General features: G+C 39.5%; 2 protein-coding genes across 2 annotated transcripts in view; both read right to left on the bottom strand.

The window, feature by feature from the left end:
- Positions 1-881: 881 nt before the first annotated feature.
- LOC113419491 (sodium channel protein type 5 subunit alpha-like) overlaps positions 882-16,859 on the bottom strand; it is a 140,364-nt gene continuing 124,386 nt past the window's right edge. Inside the window, exon 22 of the mRNA XM_087947848.1 lies at positions 882-920. The gene's annotated coding sequence lies outside the window, so the exon portion shown is untranslated. The remainder of the gene's footprint in view (positions 921-16,859) is intronic.
- LOC113419492 (sodium channel protein type 5 subunit alpha-like) overlaps positions 6,172-16,859 on the bottom strand; it is a 59,166-nt gene continuing 48,478 nt past the window's right edge. The window contains exons 22-25 of the mRNA XM_087947814.1: positions 14,078-14,215; positions 13,354-13,458; positions 10,130-10,400; positions 6,172-8,390 (exon numbers count right to left, since the gene is read on the bottom strand). Coding sequence (XP_087803940.1) covers positions 7,138-8,390; positions 10,130-10,400; positions 13,354-13,458; positions 14,078-14,215 — 1,767 coding nt within the window. The 3' untranslated portion in view covers positions 6,172-7,137. The remainder of the gene's footprint in view (positions 8,391-10,129; positions 10,401-13,353; positions 13,459-14,077; positions 14,216-16,859) is intronic.

The following is a 16,859-nucleotide window of genomic DNA, read 5'->3' as shown; positions in this document are numbered from 1 at the left end:
TCTTGGTTTTTTTACTTTTAAGTTTTCCATTCAAATTTTCAAATTTTCATTGTTTCTTTTAAAGGACTTTTTAAACTTTCTACTATGTTGTAAGCCATTCAGACTCCCTACATTAGTGAGGTGGACATCATAGACATTTAATAAATGAATAATAAATTTAAAAACTGCAGTGATTCACCTAAGAACCGGGGCAAGAAAAAAAGGCCCTAAAGTCAGGTGAGACTCCCTTAACTGAAAATCCTAGCCCATTCGTGGTCGTATGTTGAGGACTACTTGTGCTGTAATTATTTTGCTTGGAGTTTTATTAGCGTGGAAATAGAGGAACCGAAAATGGGCAGGATGTTCTGAGTCAGGAACATTCACAGGAGGTTGAAAAGTGTCAAGAGGATGCCCTTGACCTTGTGAATAAAAACCCATCTCCCATGTGTTAATGCTCACAAAAACAGGATAACTTGCTCAGATAATTTCTTTCTTTCTTTTTTTTTTTTTTTTTTGACACACAACAGACGATTGAAGAATCACTTGATCTTAGCTAAGAGTAGAATACAGAATGCAAAATAAAATAGCTGGGAAGTATCTTCTAGTCCACTGCTCAAGTAGAAGCCCCTATATCATTTGAAACAAATGGCTGTCCAATCACTTCTTAAAAGCACCCAATGTCGGAGCTTCCCACAACTTCCGGAGGCAGGCAGTTCCACTGTTTAATTGATGTCACTGTTAGGACATTTCCCCTTAATCCTAAGTTGGTTCTCTCCATCTATTGCTTCTTCTCTTGCCTTCCACTGCTTTTAGGTTGACTCCCTCTCTCCTTTGTGGCAGCCTCTCAAATACTGGAACTCTGCTATCATGCCACCCTTCGCCCTTCTTTTCTCTAGACTAGCCATACCCAGTTCCTGCAACCGTTGTTCGTATGTTTTAGCCTTCAGCGCGCGCGCGCGCGCACACACACACACACACACACACACAAACACACCAATAATCTTCGTGCTTTTTCTAGAGGCTCAACAAGATGTTATGACCTTTTGACAAGATGTTAAGATTTGGCTAGGAAAGATGTTCACCATCGTTGTAAGTTCAAACACAGCATAATTTCTAATGCCATTTTAAGACCATGCAAAAAGGCCAAAGTTTCCTCTGAATGGATTGGTTGCTTAGTAACAAAAATTTTGGAGTTTGATTCTATTGCATGGAGAGAAAATATCCCTCCTTCCCCATTTCTGGATCTCTGTACTGCTCGCTCCAATTTCTTATCAGACAAGTTTACTCTAGAAAACCTTGAGTTCTGCTTCAGAGCAATCTCATTTGCTTCAAACTTTTTATAAATATTGATGACTTATTTTAAATTGTCGCAACAATGAAAAGAACATCACTTTGTCTTCAGATGACCTTCCTTGGTTGACGTGAGGAGGTTTGTCAAAAGTCCAACATGACAAAAGTTTTCATCAGAGTTACTTAAGTCTCTCTATTTACTGTTAGTCTGAAGATGGAGAGCATCCCAGGGACTAATTTGTTTCTAATTAATTATTAATTGATGAATTGATTAATAATGCAAATTATGATGGAATATGAAAGAATGCAGTCCAGAAACATTAGCAAGATATCATTAGGTTGACCCATAAATTAATGTTTGCATGAATTACCAATAGCACACTGATTTGCACATATGTGGAAGGTTTTTGTGTAGTTTTCAAGGAAAATAATTCTTTGATTTTTTTCCCCCCACCTCTACTAGTCTACTAGACTCCCAACTCAAAGTAATCCTCACAACCAGGGGTTTAGCAACCATTTGAAGTTGCCATTTCCGGGGGGAGAAAGACTTTATGACCCTTGCAACATTCCCACGGTCATGTGATCAAAATTCAGTCACCTGGCAACTGGCATGTATTTACAACAGTCGCAGCATCTCACGTGATCATCATTTATGACTTCACATCTGACGTCTGACAAGAAAAATTAGTGGGGATAGCCAGATTCACTTACCAACTGAAGTGACTCACTTAATAATCATGGCAAGGAAGGTCGTAAACTTGGTGCAACTCATTTAACATCTGTCTTGCTTAGCGATGGAAATTCTGCACCCCAACTCTGGTCATTAGTTGTAAAACTCCAAATGCTGGGTTATGAGCCAGCCGTGTGTGACAGCTGCAAAAAAGCTAACATAGTCTTAGGCTGCATTGAACAGAGGGGTAGAATCAAGTTCATGTGAAATCTTAGTTACAAGGCCTTGGGAAGGCCACACCTGGAATACGGCATCCAGTTTTGATCGCCACAATACAAAAAAAGACATTGAGTTTCTACAAAGCGTGCAGAGAAGAGCAACAAAGATGATTAGGGGAGGCTAAAACTGTTGCAGGAATTGGGTATATCTAGTCTAATGAAAAGAAGGGCCAGGGGAGACATGAGAGCAGGCTGCCAATATTTGAGGAGCTGCCACAAAGAAGAGGGGGGTCAATCTATTCTCCAAAGCACCAGAAGATAAGAAGCAACGGGTGGAAACTAATCAAGGAGAGAAGCAACTTGGAACTAAGGAGAAACTTTCTGAGAGTGAGAAAAAATTAACCAGTGGAACGACTTGCTTTCGGAAGTTATGGGCGCTCCAACACTGGAAGTTTTTAAGAAGAGATTGGACAACCATTTGTCTGAAATGGTATAAGGTCTGCTGCTTGAACAGGGAGTTGGACTAGAAGATCTCCAATGTCTGTTCCAGCTCCATTATTCTGCATATAAATCCATTAAACTGCACTATACAAAAAGAAGAAAGGCATTTTAGGAGTCATTTACCAAGCATAGCATATACTGAGAGTAAATTCATACCAGCAATCTTGTATTTTTAGATTTCTGCTGGAAAGCATGCTCGAATTCTTGGAAAATATATTTTAATGGTACATCAAATCTTTCTGTTGCATTGTGAAAAATTATTTTCTTTGAAAACAAGTGTCAGACTAAACAAAGACCTTTCACGTATGTGCAATTGAATGCTATTGCACTTGGTAATTCATGCAAACTTTTCTTTAGCAAGGATTATAATATTCTATAGAACTACCATCTGTTGACGGAGGCCCTTGCTTTGTTTTTAACCATCACAGGTAATCCCCAACTTACAACCATTCATTTAGTGACCACCCAGTTACAATAGCATTGAAAAAATGACTTAACGACCACACTTGGCAACTAACTCATATTTATGTTGGATGCAGTGTCCCAGGATCACATGGTCCCCTTTTGCAACCTTCTGACAAACAAAGTCAATAGAGAAGCCACATTCATTTAAGAATTGCATTGCTAACTTAACAACTGCAGTGATTCACTGAGCAACTGCGGCCAGGAAGGTTGTAGACTGGGGTAAAACTCACTTAACAACTGTCTCAGCAACTGAAATGTTATGCTCAGTTGTGGTTATAAGTTGAGGACTACCTGTATAACTTCCAGAATTTCTAATCCAGATAATCTCCTTTCTGAAAGGCATCTATTCTATGGATACTTGCCTGTAATGCAAATCTAGGATAGGGGAAAAAACTAGTTTCAAGCCTTTTACTTTTAAACAATAAGGTGACTTCTTCAGTTTGAGAAAGCAGAAAGTCTGCACCTTCAGAAAATAGCAAAGAAATTATGCTGAACGTTATTTGACCTGTTGTTGTGGGCCGAACAACAAATGAGAGCACACAGACCTACATATAAGCATTTCATGCAATGTACTATAACACTGACAAGCACCTTCTCATACGGCGTGCCATTATTCTGAAAAATCCTTCATGTTTCTCTTGATATTTACCTAGATAATTCAACATTTTTTTGTGGCAGATGGGTGCATAAGACCGACATTGTTAATGAGGGAGACCCACCTGCTCATCAGCGAAACAGAAACTGGTTCTTAAGGTACAGAAAAACAAAAGGGATATTAAAAAGAAGGCAGATGTCTAGGAAGCCTGGTGCACAATTTCTGAACTGCTGCTTGAACAGAAAAGCCAGCCACGCTTCAGAGAGGAGAGATCAAAAAACTTTCCATTCCATCAATCTATACGTGATTCGACATATATTTTTTCTTTATCTCCCCATTTCCCAACTGTTCATGAATCGTATAAAATAAGATAACTATAGAGCCTTTAGTGCTCCCAAAACTTCCTTGTTTACACTCTTATCAGTTTCCTGATAATGCTACCTAGCTGGGTAATGAAATGTCTACAACTAGAACTGAGCTCAGAGTACCAAGGACACCAAGCTACAGAAGTTCTTTTCTATTAAAAATAAACAGTCCTGGGGTCATGGGGTTGCCATTTGCAAACTTCCCAGGTGGCTTTTAATGCAGGAAGCTGCATTCATTTAAAGACTGCATGATTCATTTAAAAACCGTGGCAAAAAGGTCATAAAATCAAGTGGGACTCACTTAAACAGCTTCCTTGCTTAGCAACAGAAATTCTGGCCACAGCTGTGGTCATTAAATTAAAGACTATCAATACAAGATACAATTGCTGAGTTATCAAGGATAGTTAAAACAATATTAAAATACTGAGTTAAAAAAATAAATAGCTATTGACTGCTACAAAATACTTCTGGAGACTTAGTTTTGGCTACACAAGTTTGATGGTTGATATGTTTATTGTTTCATAGCAATGGCAGCAACGTGGCTAATACTTGATATACATGCCATGATGATTTAAGATACGTTTCCCATATTAGCTTGTATATTAGTGTATTTCCAGTAGAAGTATCCTGTCAGTAAAACATGCAATCTATATTGGTCATAAAAGGGAGCACTAAAATTAAAATGTGTCTGGGGAAGTTAATTATCATTGATTGATATTTGCTATTCTGTAAAGAGCTGTTACATTTTATTACCCATATAACAGACAATGAAAATGATCAGAGCAGCAATAACAATAACAGCATTTCACATATCATTTTAAATCAACAATTAGGTTGCAGCGTTGCATAACCTATAAATGAATGGCCAGTCAGTTTGTCCTTTGCTGACTCCATTCAAAAATATTCCATTTCAGATCAAAAGATTATTCTTTTAGGCTCATTCCAAGATACAAGTCTTCTCGGGCAGCAATTGGCTGACCCTAGTTTTCTTCCTGGCAATTTCTCTTTCATAGGTGTGCCTTTTCCCAAATGTATTTATTTATTTGCAAAATTTATTAGCTGTCCCTCTTACCACACCGCTACCACAAATAAATGCAAGAGAAGGACTCTGAGAATTATAATAAAATAATAAAATAATAATATATAATATATAATAATAAAAATAATAATAATAAAATAACTAATAAACAATTTGGTTTCAGAAAAAAACTATCCTGCAATCTGCAACTCTTACACTGCAGAAACATATGGACTACACAACTCGATCAGGGCAAAGCAATAGATGCAATCTACATAGACTTCTGTAAAGCCTTTGATTCAGTGGTACACAACAAACTACTCCTAAAACTAAAATCTTATGGTATCTCTGGACACCTACATAGCTGAATAGAAGCATTCCTGTCAAACAGGCAACAAATGGTCAAAATTGGGAGCGTCCTATCAAATTCTTTTCCTGTCAACAGTGGTGTCCCCCAAGGCAGTGTTCTAGGACCAACCCTCTTCATACTCTACATAAATGACCTCTGTGATCATATTAAGAGCAACTGTGTTCTCTTCGCTGATGATGTAAAGCTATTCAACACCACAGTCAATACTGCTACCCTTCAAAAAGACCTTGACTATGTATCAGAATGGTCAAACAAATGGCGACTTCAAATCTCAACAAATAAATGCTCTGTCCTACATATTGGCAAAAAAAATCAGAAAATAAAGTACAGGCTGAATAGTCAAGACCTTGTTGATGATCCAAACTCTGTCAAGGACCTTGGAGTACTCATCTCAAATGATCTAAGTGCTAGAGCCCACTGTAACTACATAGCCAAAAAGGCACGAAGAGTTGTTAACCTAATCTTACATAGCTTTTTCGGTAATATTTTTAGTGTAATATTATACTAATAACTAGAGCATAGAAAACATTTGCTAGACCAATACTCGAATACAGCTCATCAGTCTGGAACCCACATTACGTATCTGATATTAACACAGTTGAGAAAGTCCAGAAATATTTCACAAGAAGAGTTCTCCACTCCTCTACTCGTTGCAGAATACCTTATGCCACCAGACTCGAAATTCTAGACCTAGAAAACCTAAAACTACGCCACCTTCAGTCCGATCTAAGTACAGTATATAAAATCATACATTGCAATGTCCTACCTGTCAATGAATACTTCAGCTTCAACCATAACAACACAAGAACAAACAATAGATACAAACTCAAGGTTAATTGCACCAAACTTGATTGCAGGAAATACAACTTCAGCAACAGAGTGGTCAATGTCTAGAATACTCTACCCAACTCTGTGGTTTCTTTCCCAAACCCCAAAAACTTTAACCTTAGACTTTCTACTATTGACCTCACCCTTTTCCTAAGAGGTCTGTAGGGGGCGTGCATAAGCGCACCAATGTGCCTACCGTCCCTGTCCTATTGCTTCTTTTATTTTGCTTATATGTATCCATGTATTCATAACTATGTTTTTACTTATACCTATTATCTTGTAAGCAATTGACAAACCAAATAAATAAATAAATAAAAATAAAGAATTGAGAAGTTTTCTTGGAGTCAAAAGACTCAATGTAGAGAAATCTGGATTGTCTTTTTCATTGAAGATGAAAGGTATGGAAAATGTCATTTGAAACTGTGTAGAACTCAGGTGTCCAAAGGTGGTTGCAATAGTCACAGCTTGTGTCTTTCTCCTAACTGTTCCTTGGTTAGGAGTGCCAGAGAGTCATAACTATAAGTCAGAAGCTGATCAGAAATTAAGACATTTGAGAAAGTTCTAGGATTGTCAACTTGATCCATGCTGAACTGAACAAAAGTAGCTCAGTTTTAGTTCAATGTTAGCCAGGAAATCATACTCTTAGCTTGACTACCAGATTCCCAATAGATCAATTAGAAACACGGTTTGTAACATCTTGCTGTCAAATTGGCCAGAAACCTAATATGGTCAAAAATATATCAAATGTTTTTAATGTTAGATAACTCTTAGATAACTAAGGTAAATAAGATTCCCAGTATATGTTGCACCTTTTAATACTATGCTTAGAAGTCCTTGATTAAACATTGGAAATCTTGTCTTTATCAGGAAAGAGGTGACCATCTCTAAACTTATCACTCATAGAAGATTCTGCCATTTTCAGGCCACAAATGTCCTTGTGGTCTCCATCTTCACCATCTTGCTCTCCTGCAACGCTGTGGTAGGAGGGAGGGATAGACTCCAGTGATGATGTTTGAGACTCTTCCAGATTTCGGATATAAGTTTCATTCATCAAAAGGGCGATGAGACCTTCTTTTTCTGGGGCATCTTCTTCCAGGATGTCACCATCGCAGTTTTTGTGACGGTGTAAGAATGAGGCCTGCTTCATGGAACGTTGAAGCAAATGACTTCGAAAGGCTTTCTGAATGACCCTAGCTGAAGTTTCCTCATACTTGCGTCGGAGGGTGGTGGTGATTGGTTCATGTGAAGCCCTGGATGGGTTAGCAACCATGAACTTCTCCTCCATCTGTTGCTTGAGTATGTCCATCTCTCCGGAGTCCCCCAGAACTCTTTTGGTGAAAGCAAAGAGAATGTCCAAGCAGTGGATTCTGTCTTCACTGACCATGGGAAGGTCCATGGCGATCAACTCAAGTTTGTTTGGCTTGGGGATGCGCAAGGGATCCACTAAAGCGTGTGCAAAGTCAGACAGCTCAGAATATGAAATAAATTGGGTTGCCTTGGGGTCAAACTTCTCCCATACCTCATAAAATATTTCAAAGTCATCGTCCCCTAAAGGCTCACTGCTTTCTTCTGTGGCCACATTGAAGTTCTCCAAAATGATAGCGATGTACATGTTCACAACAATGAGAAAAGATATTATGATGTAAGTCACGAAGAAGATGATCCCCACTGCAGGGTTCCCACAATCCCCTTTAGAAGATGTTGAAGGAACATTGAGCTTTGGGTTACAAAATGGCGGTCCAGTGTTCAAAATGGGGCTGAGGAGCCCATCCCAGCCAGCAGAAGTTGTGATTTGGAAGAGGCAGAGCATGCTGTTCCCGAAAGTCTCAAAGTTAAACATGTCATCAATTCCAGCTTCCCTGACGACGTAGGCGAAGTTGGCCATGCCAAAAATGGCATAAATGAACATCACCAGGAAAAGCAGGAGGCCAATGTTGAAGAGAGCAGGGAGAGACATCATCAGGGCGAAAAGGAGGGTCCGGATTCCTCGGGCGGATCGAATGAGCCGAAGGATTCGTCCAATCCGTACTAAACGGATCACCCGGAAAAGCGTGGGCGAGAAATAGACTACAATCCCAGAAAGCACATTACCTGAAAGGGAGACAAAAGGGATCAGGTCCTTTGCTCAGTGGGTGTTGACTAACATCTATAAAAGAAGGAAGGAAGGAAGGAAGGAAGGAAGGAAGGAAAAGGAAGGAAGGAAAAGGAAGGAAGGAAGGAAGGAAGGAAGGAAGGAAGGAAGGAAGGAAGGAAGGAAGGAAGGAAGGAAGGAAGGAAGGAAGGAAAGGAAGGAAGGAAGGAAGGAAGGAAGGAAAGGAAGGAAGGAAGAAAGGAAGGAAGGAAGGAAGGAAGGAAGAAAGGAAAAGGAAGGAAGGAAGGAAAGAAAGGAAGGAAGGAGGAAGAAAGGAAGGAAGGAAGGAAGGAAGGAAGGAAGGAAGGAAGGAAGGAAGGAAGGAAGGAAGAAAGGAAGAAAGAAAGGAAAAAGGAAGGAAGGAAGGAAGGAAGGAAGAAAGGAAGGAAGGAAGGAAGGAAGGAAGGAAAGAAAAAAGAAAGAAAGAAAGAAAGAAAGAAAGAAAGAAAGAAAGAAAGAAAGAAAGAAAGAAAGAAAGAGCGGGCAAGCTCTCCATAGTGTTTCCATGGAAATGTTGGTAGAGCATTAATAACACCTGGATACTTTAGAAGTGCAACTTTTAAAACCAAAGCAATTTTCCTTAAAAGACATGCGATGTCTAATAAATCTGTACTGTTAAACTCGCACACTTTTAAAGTCCCTTGATAAGATAATCATCCCTAGACATCTCAAAGAACACAACCCCTGTCAGGGAACACAACGCAAGTGGTCTGAATATGTTCTCCCAGTGAAGGAAGATCATGATTCTCTACTTTCTTGGCTGATCTCTTGTTTCCAGTGCCTTTGGCCAAAATTTTTTGGCACTACCGGAGCCCCGATCTACTTAAAGCGATGTCTCCTTCAATCTTTCAATTCTCCCAAGCCTTAAGCTAGACTAGCTAAAGCTCGTGTCTTTACAGATTGCATTCACTGATTGACTATTTTTTACTTGTCCTATATTTAGCTTTTCTTTTTCTTCTTATTCATAATGTATTTTATTATCTTTATATTGCTGTGAGCCACTTATAGTTGTTCTATGGTCCACCAGGTAAATCATATAAATTAAGTCAAGTTTGATTACAGTCACTTCAAGCACAAATCCATATAGGTTCTTTAAAGCAATAGAAATAGTTTGCTACTGCTTTCCTCCAGAATCTATCTATCTATCTATCTATCTATCTATCTATCTATCTATCTATCTATCTATCTATCTATCTATCTATCTATCTATCTATCATCTATCTATCCTCCATCCCAGCCTTCCCCCCTATTTCTCTCTCCCTCCCTCCCTCTCTCCCTCTCCTTCCAGTGTAACCTACAACATGAAGAGGTCTCTTAATACCAACAGAACCAAAACCACATCTGATCCCATAGAAGGTCATCCAGGTTCTACCACTAAGCCTCATCTGCTTCCTTTGAACAAGTTTTGGGGACACCTTTGGGTCTGTGGAGAGGTCTTTGCTGGTTTCGCCCCATAGCACCAAGCGCTATTGTCTCCTGTCCCTTTGGAGAGGAGTGGACATCAAAATGGCTCTGTAGGTATAGTGAGATGGTGTCCAGTTGGGCACAGTGAAGATCTGCAAGGGAGATGTTTCTTTAACCCTTGACTCCACTTATTTCAGTAGGCAAAATTTAGCAGGGGACTTCAAATGTTTTTGGTGCTTAATTCTAGCTGGCATGCCAAAAATAATAATAATAAACCCAGTAAGATCAACCTTACCTACAATTGACATGATCACAACCACCAGATCGAAAATATTCCACCCGTTGATAAAATAGTAATGTCTCAGGGCCACCAGCTTCATGGCACACTCAGTTGTGAACAGGGTGATAAAGAGAATGTTAATCTTGTTCAGGACATACAGTTTCTCCTGAGATTGGTCATCTGCTTCCACCATCATTGTAACCATGTTAAGGCAGATGAGAGTCATGATGGCAATATCGAACACTTGGTGAGTCACAATATCAAAAAGGAATCCTTGGTACTTGTTCTACAGGCAACAGGGGGAAAGAAGAAGAGAAGCCAGCTTACTCAGGATTTAATATAAGATTAGTTAGAGATTTGTAGCTCAGGATTGAACTGTGAGCCTTGTGGTGCCCTTTGAGTTTGATTGTTTTTTGCAGTTGTTTCATGACCCAACAAGGTAATATCATCAGTGGTAGAAGGGAGTGGGGTTTGCTGAGAGGTGGAGGTGGAAAAGGAGGAGGAGGAGGAGGACAACGACTCTGGGGTCTTTTGTGCTCCCTGAACTTGGTTGTTTGCTTGCAGATGTTTGATGGTGTTACCTAGTTGGGTAATGTAATGTCTTTAAGCAAACAACCAAGCTCAGATAGCACCAAGGACCCCACACACCAGAAATATATTTGGGGGGGAAAGTGTATTGATTTTGCAGAAACCCAAATCATATAAAGCACCTTTCTACCTTTCATTTTAATAGTCGTTTATTTTTCAGACTTGCAGAACAAAAAATAGTTGTGACTACTTTAATGACTCTGCTCATTAAAATTAATGCAACTTTTATAAAGCAGTTGAAACATTTGTTTCGGCTCATGCTGAAATTCCTTTAATGATAGCAGAGGCCCTCTGCTATCACTTTCTCCAAATTCTTTCCAAAGCAAGCCCAGCCGTACTCATTATTTTCCAAAACCAATCCCAATAATTTATGTCACAATCAAACGCAATCAGGAAATAAACTCTTGGTGCTTCAGTGTTATTTTCTTATCTGTGTAACAAAGGACTGCTGTCTATAGTAATTACAACTTTGACTTAGTCTTCAACTTACGGCCACAACTGAGCCCAAAATTTCTATTGTTAAGGGAGACATTTGTTAAGCGAGTTTTGCCTCATTTTACGATCTTTCTTGCCACAGCTGTTAAGTGAATCACTGCAGTTCTTAAGTTAGTAACACAGTCATTAAGCGAATCTGGCTTCCCCATTAACTTTGCTTGTCAGAAGGTCGCAAATGGGGATCACATGATCCCAGGGACATTGCAACGGTCATAAATATGAGCCAATTGCAAACGTCTGAATTTTGAACATATCATAGGGATGCTGCAACAGTCGTAAGTTTGAAATATGGTCATAAGTCCCTTTTTTCACTGCCATTGTAACTTCAGTCACTAAATGAACTGTTGTAAGTTGAGGAGTACCTGTATTACAGAGAAAGTTATGCAAAAGGGGAAAAAATCTACTGATCTTCTTTAGGGCAGAAGTTCATCCTTCTAACCCTGGGAAAAGGTGGTGAATTGCTGGTTGATTATAAATTTGATTATCCTATCTGTACTGAAATTTCTGCCACTTCTAATGGAGAATCTCAACCCTGAGATTTATTGGCTCCCTCTCCATCTGGATTACTGCAGTATGCTCTACATGGGGCTGCCTTTGAAGGCCACCCAGAGACTTTAATTTTCACAGCAAGGCCTATGTAACTTCGACGTGTGAGCTGCACTGAACTGAGGTTTCAAGGATTAGGATTTTGTGATGACAGAATTGGCTTCAAATTTTGTAAAATGTAAAGCAAAAGACTGAGGCTGTATTATCTTTGTGATCTACTGCATCTATTTAAAAAAAGGGGTTAGGAATCTTTTTTCTTTCTTTCTCTCCTTCCCCCTTTCTCTTTCCTTTTCTTATTTTCCCTGACTTTTATTTCTTCTATATTTTTATCTTATATTGAAATTTAATAAAAACTTATTTAAAGATGGATCTACATCAGTCCGTTAAACATGACTAATAAGTATATAATGGAATAGAATAACAGAATTGGAAGGGACTTTGGAGGTCTTCTAGTGCAGTGGTTGCCAACTGGTGGGCCATGGCCCACTGGTGGTCCGTGAGAAAATTCTGGTGGCTCGCAGAGAAATCTCACCCCCAGAGCATCCCCCAAAGCAATTAATCCAGGCTGCGTGGGAACACAAGGCTGCACCGCTCACATCGCCTGCGGGAACCCTCTCCGCCCACTCACTCTTTAACTGGCAAACTTGCCTGCTAAATTGCTATTTTTCCATTGGATTTCTTGCTTTCTAGCTAATCTTTAGATCTTCAGCTCTGCAAAGCCGAACCTTCCTTAGGACTGAAGTTTCTATTATTCAGTACAGACTCAGGTAGCGGATGGCAGATAGATAGATCTCTGAATGAATCTGTGATTCTGTGAGCAACTCAATCTGCCTGCCTGCTTTGCCTGATTTTGGGTAAAAGTTGCTCTTTTTTAAATAAAAAAATTCAATATTTACATACATGGTGGGTTGTGAGTTAATTTTGTGAGTTTGCTTGCTAGCAAATTTTATGGGTTTGCTTGCAAAGCAAATTTTATGCGACAGATTTAGGTAGCCGATGGCAGAAAGATACTGAATGAATTCTGAATGAATCTGTGATTTTGTGAGCAACTCATTCTGCCTGCCTGCTTTGCCTAGTTGCTCTTTTTTATAAAAAAAATTCAATTATATATTTATAATATATAAATATAATATATAAATATAATAATATGTAAATATTTATAATATTTACATAAAAGCCATGCCCAGCCAGTCACATGACCACCAAGCCACACCCACAAATTAGGCCACGCCCACAGAACTAGTTGTTGGTAACTTTGAATCCCATCCCTGCCTCTGTGTGTCCGTGTGTGTGGGTGTGAGAGAGAGGGGGAGAGAGGGAGAGAGAGAGAGAGGTTAGATCAGATCTCTCTCTCTGTCTCTGTCTCTCTCTCTCTCACCCACCAACGTCAGCAAGCCACCATCAATTCATATTAGTGGTCCCCGGGATTTAAAATTATGAGTTTGGTGGTCCTTGAGGTCCAAAAGGTTGGCGATTCCTGTTCTAGTCCGACCCTCTGCTTAAGCAGGAAACCCTATACCATTTCAGATAAAGTAGATTGATTTGAAGTTGGTAGCCCTGTTCATTTTTGCAAGGTTATTCTACGGTAAACCTTTGGAGAGTATTCTTACCGTTGGCCTTGGTATAGGCTTCTGAGGTTTCTTTGATCCCAGTTTTTTCATAGCATTATAGTACTTTTTTTGTTCTTCTGTCATAAAGATGTCTTGCCCACCGAAGTACAAGGAGAAAGCACACAAAAAATACTACTGACTGTGCATTTTGCATTGTTTCAAAGCCAACAGCCTATTTTTGAAACATCACTCGTGTTTTCTTTTTTCAGAAGTCATGCTGAATTATTACAAACAAATCAAAAACTCTTTGCTAGTCTTATTGAAATCTTTAAGCTGTCCTAAAGCTAAGGTATCCTCTGTTCCAGATTTGCTATTTTGAGAATTAAGAATAAAAACATGGAAATGTTTTCATCTCAATGGTGTTTGCCTCCTAATATACATGGCCCAATTTTCCTGCCCTACAACAGAACTGAAATTTTCCAATTCCCCCGCCCGCAAAAAAAAAAGAGAATAAAACAGAAGATTTTTCTCCTTTGACATTCACAGAAAACTGAGCATTTTTCAAAATTTATTCCAAAACTGGAGAGGAAGAATCTGCAAGTACTGTATGTAAAAAAAACAACCCCAATTTTCTTTCTGCTAACAGGAGGAAAAATGAATATAAATTGACTTTTTGATACCTTCCACCTACAGAAGGTCAATCAGGCATGGCTCCCTACTAAATCTTGAGATTCTCCTTTCCATTCAGCGAGCACAAAGCAAGACAAGAAACGTGGATACTTATCTTTTTCTTTTGTTGATTAAAATTGTCAATAATGACCCCCACAAAGAGATTCAGAGTGAAAAAAGAGCCAAAGATGATGAAAATCACAAAGTAGATGTACATATATTTGCTGTTCTCCCATTTTGGCTGAAGCTCAACCTGCAAAAGTGAAGAACAGAGGTGTGGCTTTTAGACTGGGGGTTGAAAACAAAAGCTAGCTGGTCTCTATAGCTATAGTCAAGAGCTGCGTTTGCTACAGAAGATCTCTTGGTGCAATCCGATATATGAATCAGCACAGATATTAATATTTTTCCACAGGCTGCAATTACATAAAGACGAGTGCTGTCTCTCATTATCTCGGAACAATTATTGTGAGACATGTGGAAGCAAGAAGCAAACACTTCAACAGTTCCTATTACCTAATCTCTACAGGTGGTCCTCAATTTACGACTGGTTGCATAACACTGTTCAGAGTTATGATGGATCCCCCACAAAAAGATACCTATCATCCAGATTCAACGTTCCAACATCGGGGGCCGCCATCCCTGCTGTCACATGATTACGTTTTAGGCAGTTTTGGCAATTGTCCCACATTTCAGATAAACAGAGTTGGAAGGGACCTTGTAGGTCATGTAGTCCAAACCCCTCCCAAGCAGGAAACCCTGCACCATTTCTGACAGAATGAAGCTCCCACCACTTCCGAAGGCAACTTCTGTTCTATTAATTTCTCCTTATTTCCAGATTGAATCTCTCCTTGATTAGTTTCCATCCATCATTCCTTGTCTGACCTTCAGGTGCCTTGGAAAATAGCTTGACCCCTTCTTCTCTGTGGCAGCCCCTCAAATATTCTGCAGTCATATAAACACAATTTGCTGTGTTTTGTTTTGTTTTGGTGGGAAACTGGTGCTTACTTCCAATTTATGGCAAAAATCTTCCCACTGGGGACAATAGGTTCACTTAACAACCCTGGTGTTTAATGACCACAAATTTGCTTAAAATGTCAAGTTGGCTCAGTCACATGATGATCCATTTAATAACTGGCCCAACTTTTGATTGCAAATTGCAAATTCAATTTTACAGCCATAAACCTGTGCCCTCTTTCCATTATTCCAGGAAACCAGACACAATGAGTCTGGTTGGTTCTCTTGTTTCTGCAGAATAGAAGAATAAGTTATATTAAATGCAGGATGCTTCACTTCAAAAATAGAGAGGTGCTTTATATTTTCCATTAGGATAGACAACAACAATGGCTTCTTTCAATAGCATCTTTTTCAACTCACAAATTTTATTCAAAATTCAAGCTCCCGAAATTATGGTGAGACAGTAATTCAGTCTCAGTTTGAAGAGGAACAATCTGCAAGTGGGTAATTACTGTGTAATTATTCAATTACTGCAAGGAAGGCTAGCAATGTCAAACTAATTTTAAAAAATTAGCAAGCCCTACATAATAACTTGAATTTCTACTTTGGCTTATCTGAAGCCTTCAGCTTTTCCATTAAGCTTCTCTCAATTGGCTCTTTTATTACAACAACCTGAACATTGTATACACATCTATGTAATATGAGCTAGTGTGGGAAGTTTGAAGAGTTGGGAAAACAACCCAAAATAAAGCAATAGCAAATCATTTCCATATTTCACCAAATAAAAGACACAGATATGTCCATGTGACCAAGAATGGAGATCAACTCAAAGGTGACATTACTTTATTGAGTTCTAGTTCTGCCTTAGGCATGAAAATGCTTGCGAGACTTTGAGCCAGACACCAGGAGACTGGGAGTTCTAGTTCCAACTTAGACATGAAATCCAGCTGTGTGACTTTGGACCAATCACCAGGAGAGGGAGAGTTCTAATCCCTCTTTAGGCCCTCCTAAAGAGCCCTCCTCATGACTTTCGGCCAATGACCAGAAAATGGTGAGTTCTAATTCTGCCTTAGGCATGAAAAACCAGCTGGGTGACTTTGGGCCAGTTCCCCTCTCTCAGCCCAACCCACCTCATAGGATAGTTGTTGTGGGGAAAATAGGAGGAGGAAGGTATTTTGGACATGTTTGCATCCTTGAGTTATTTGTAAAAATAATAAAGATGGAATAGAAATAAACAAAGGAGCGGTTTGGTGTTAGGAGCACTTTGTTTATCTTGGATTCCCACATCACTCTCCACTTGGTTAGTAAGACAGAAATTGAAGTAGGAGATGTACTGGGATCCAATTCCACATTTTGGAAGAGAAACACCCCCCACCCACCCACCCACAAAATCTCTCCTTCCTTCAGTTTCCCGTCCAATTACATTCCTCGTTCTGGAGCTTCTGTACTTGTGTTTCTTACGAATTCTGTGCCTCAAGCACAGAACTCAACAAGAAGAAGAATTTAGATGTCCAAACACAATATAATACAATCCCATTTTATACCAGTTTACAACAATCCCAGCTGAAGGGATCCCTTGTTTTGCACATGCCCTGGAAGGCTTGCATTTTATTTTGCCTCCTATAACATTCCCAGATCCCCATATATTCCCCCCCCTCCCCAAAAAAAGAACCCAAGAAATAAGCTGCATATGCCAGGTATTCCAGCAAAAGTCAAAATAGTGAAGATGGGAAGTGCAAGATGGGAGTGAGGTTCCTGCAGCTGAATAAGGCACCTACTAAGAACTGAGGGACAGAGGTGCGATGGCTCAGTGATTAAAGATACTGAGCTTGGCAGCTGGAAAGCTGACAGCCCAGGTTTGAGGTTTGAGCACTGCACGAAGGGTGAGCTCCTGTTATTCGCTCCTGCCCACCTAGCAGTATGGATGCAAGTGCTAAGAAAAT

This window comes from Notechis scutatus, chromosome Z (genome assembly GCF_049901735.1).
Source record: "Notechis scutatus isolate UNSWTSFEM ecotype Mainland chromosome Z, rNotScu1.2, whole genome shotgun sequence".
NCBI lineage: Eukaryota > Metazoa > Chordata > Lepidosauria > Squamata > Elapidae > Notechis > Notechis scutatus.
Note: the sequence above shows the minus strand (reverse complement) of the source record. Positions and strands in the feature narration are given on the sequence as shown.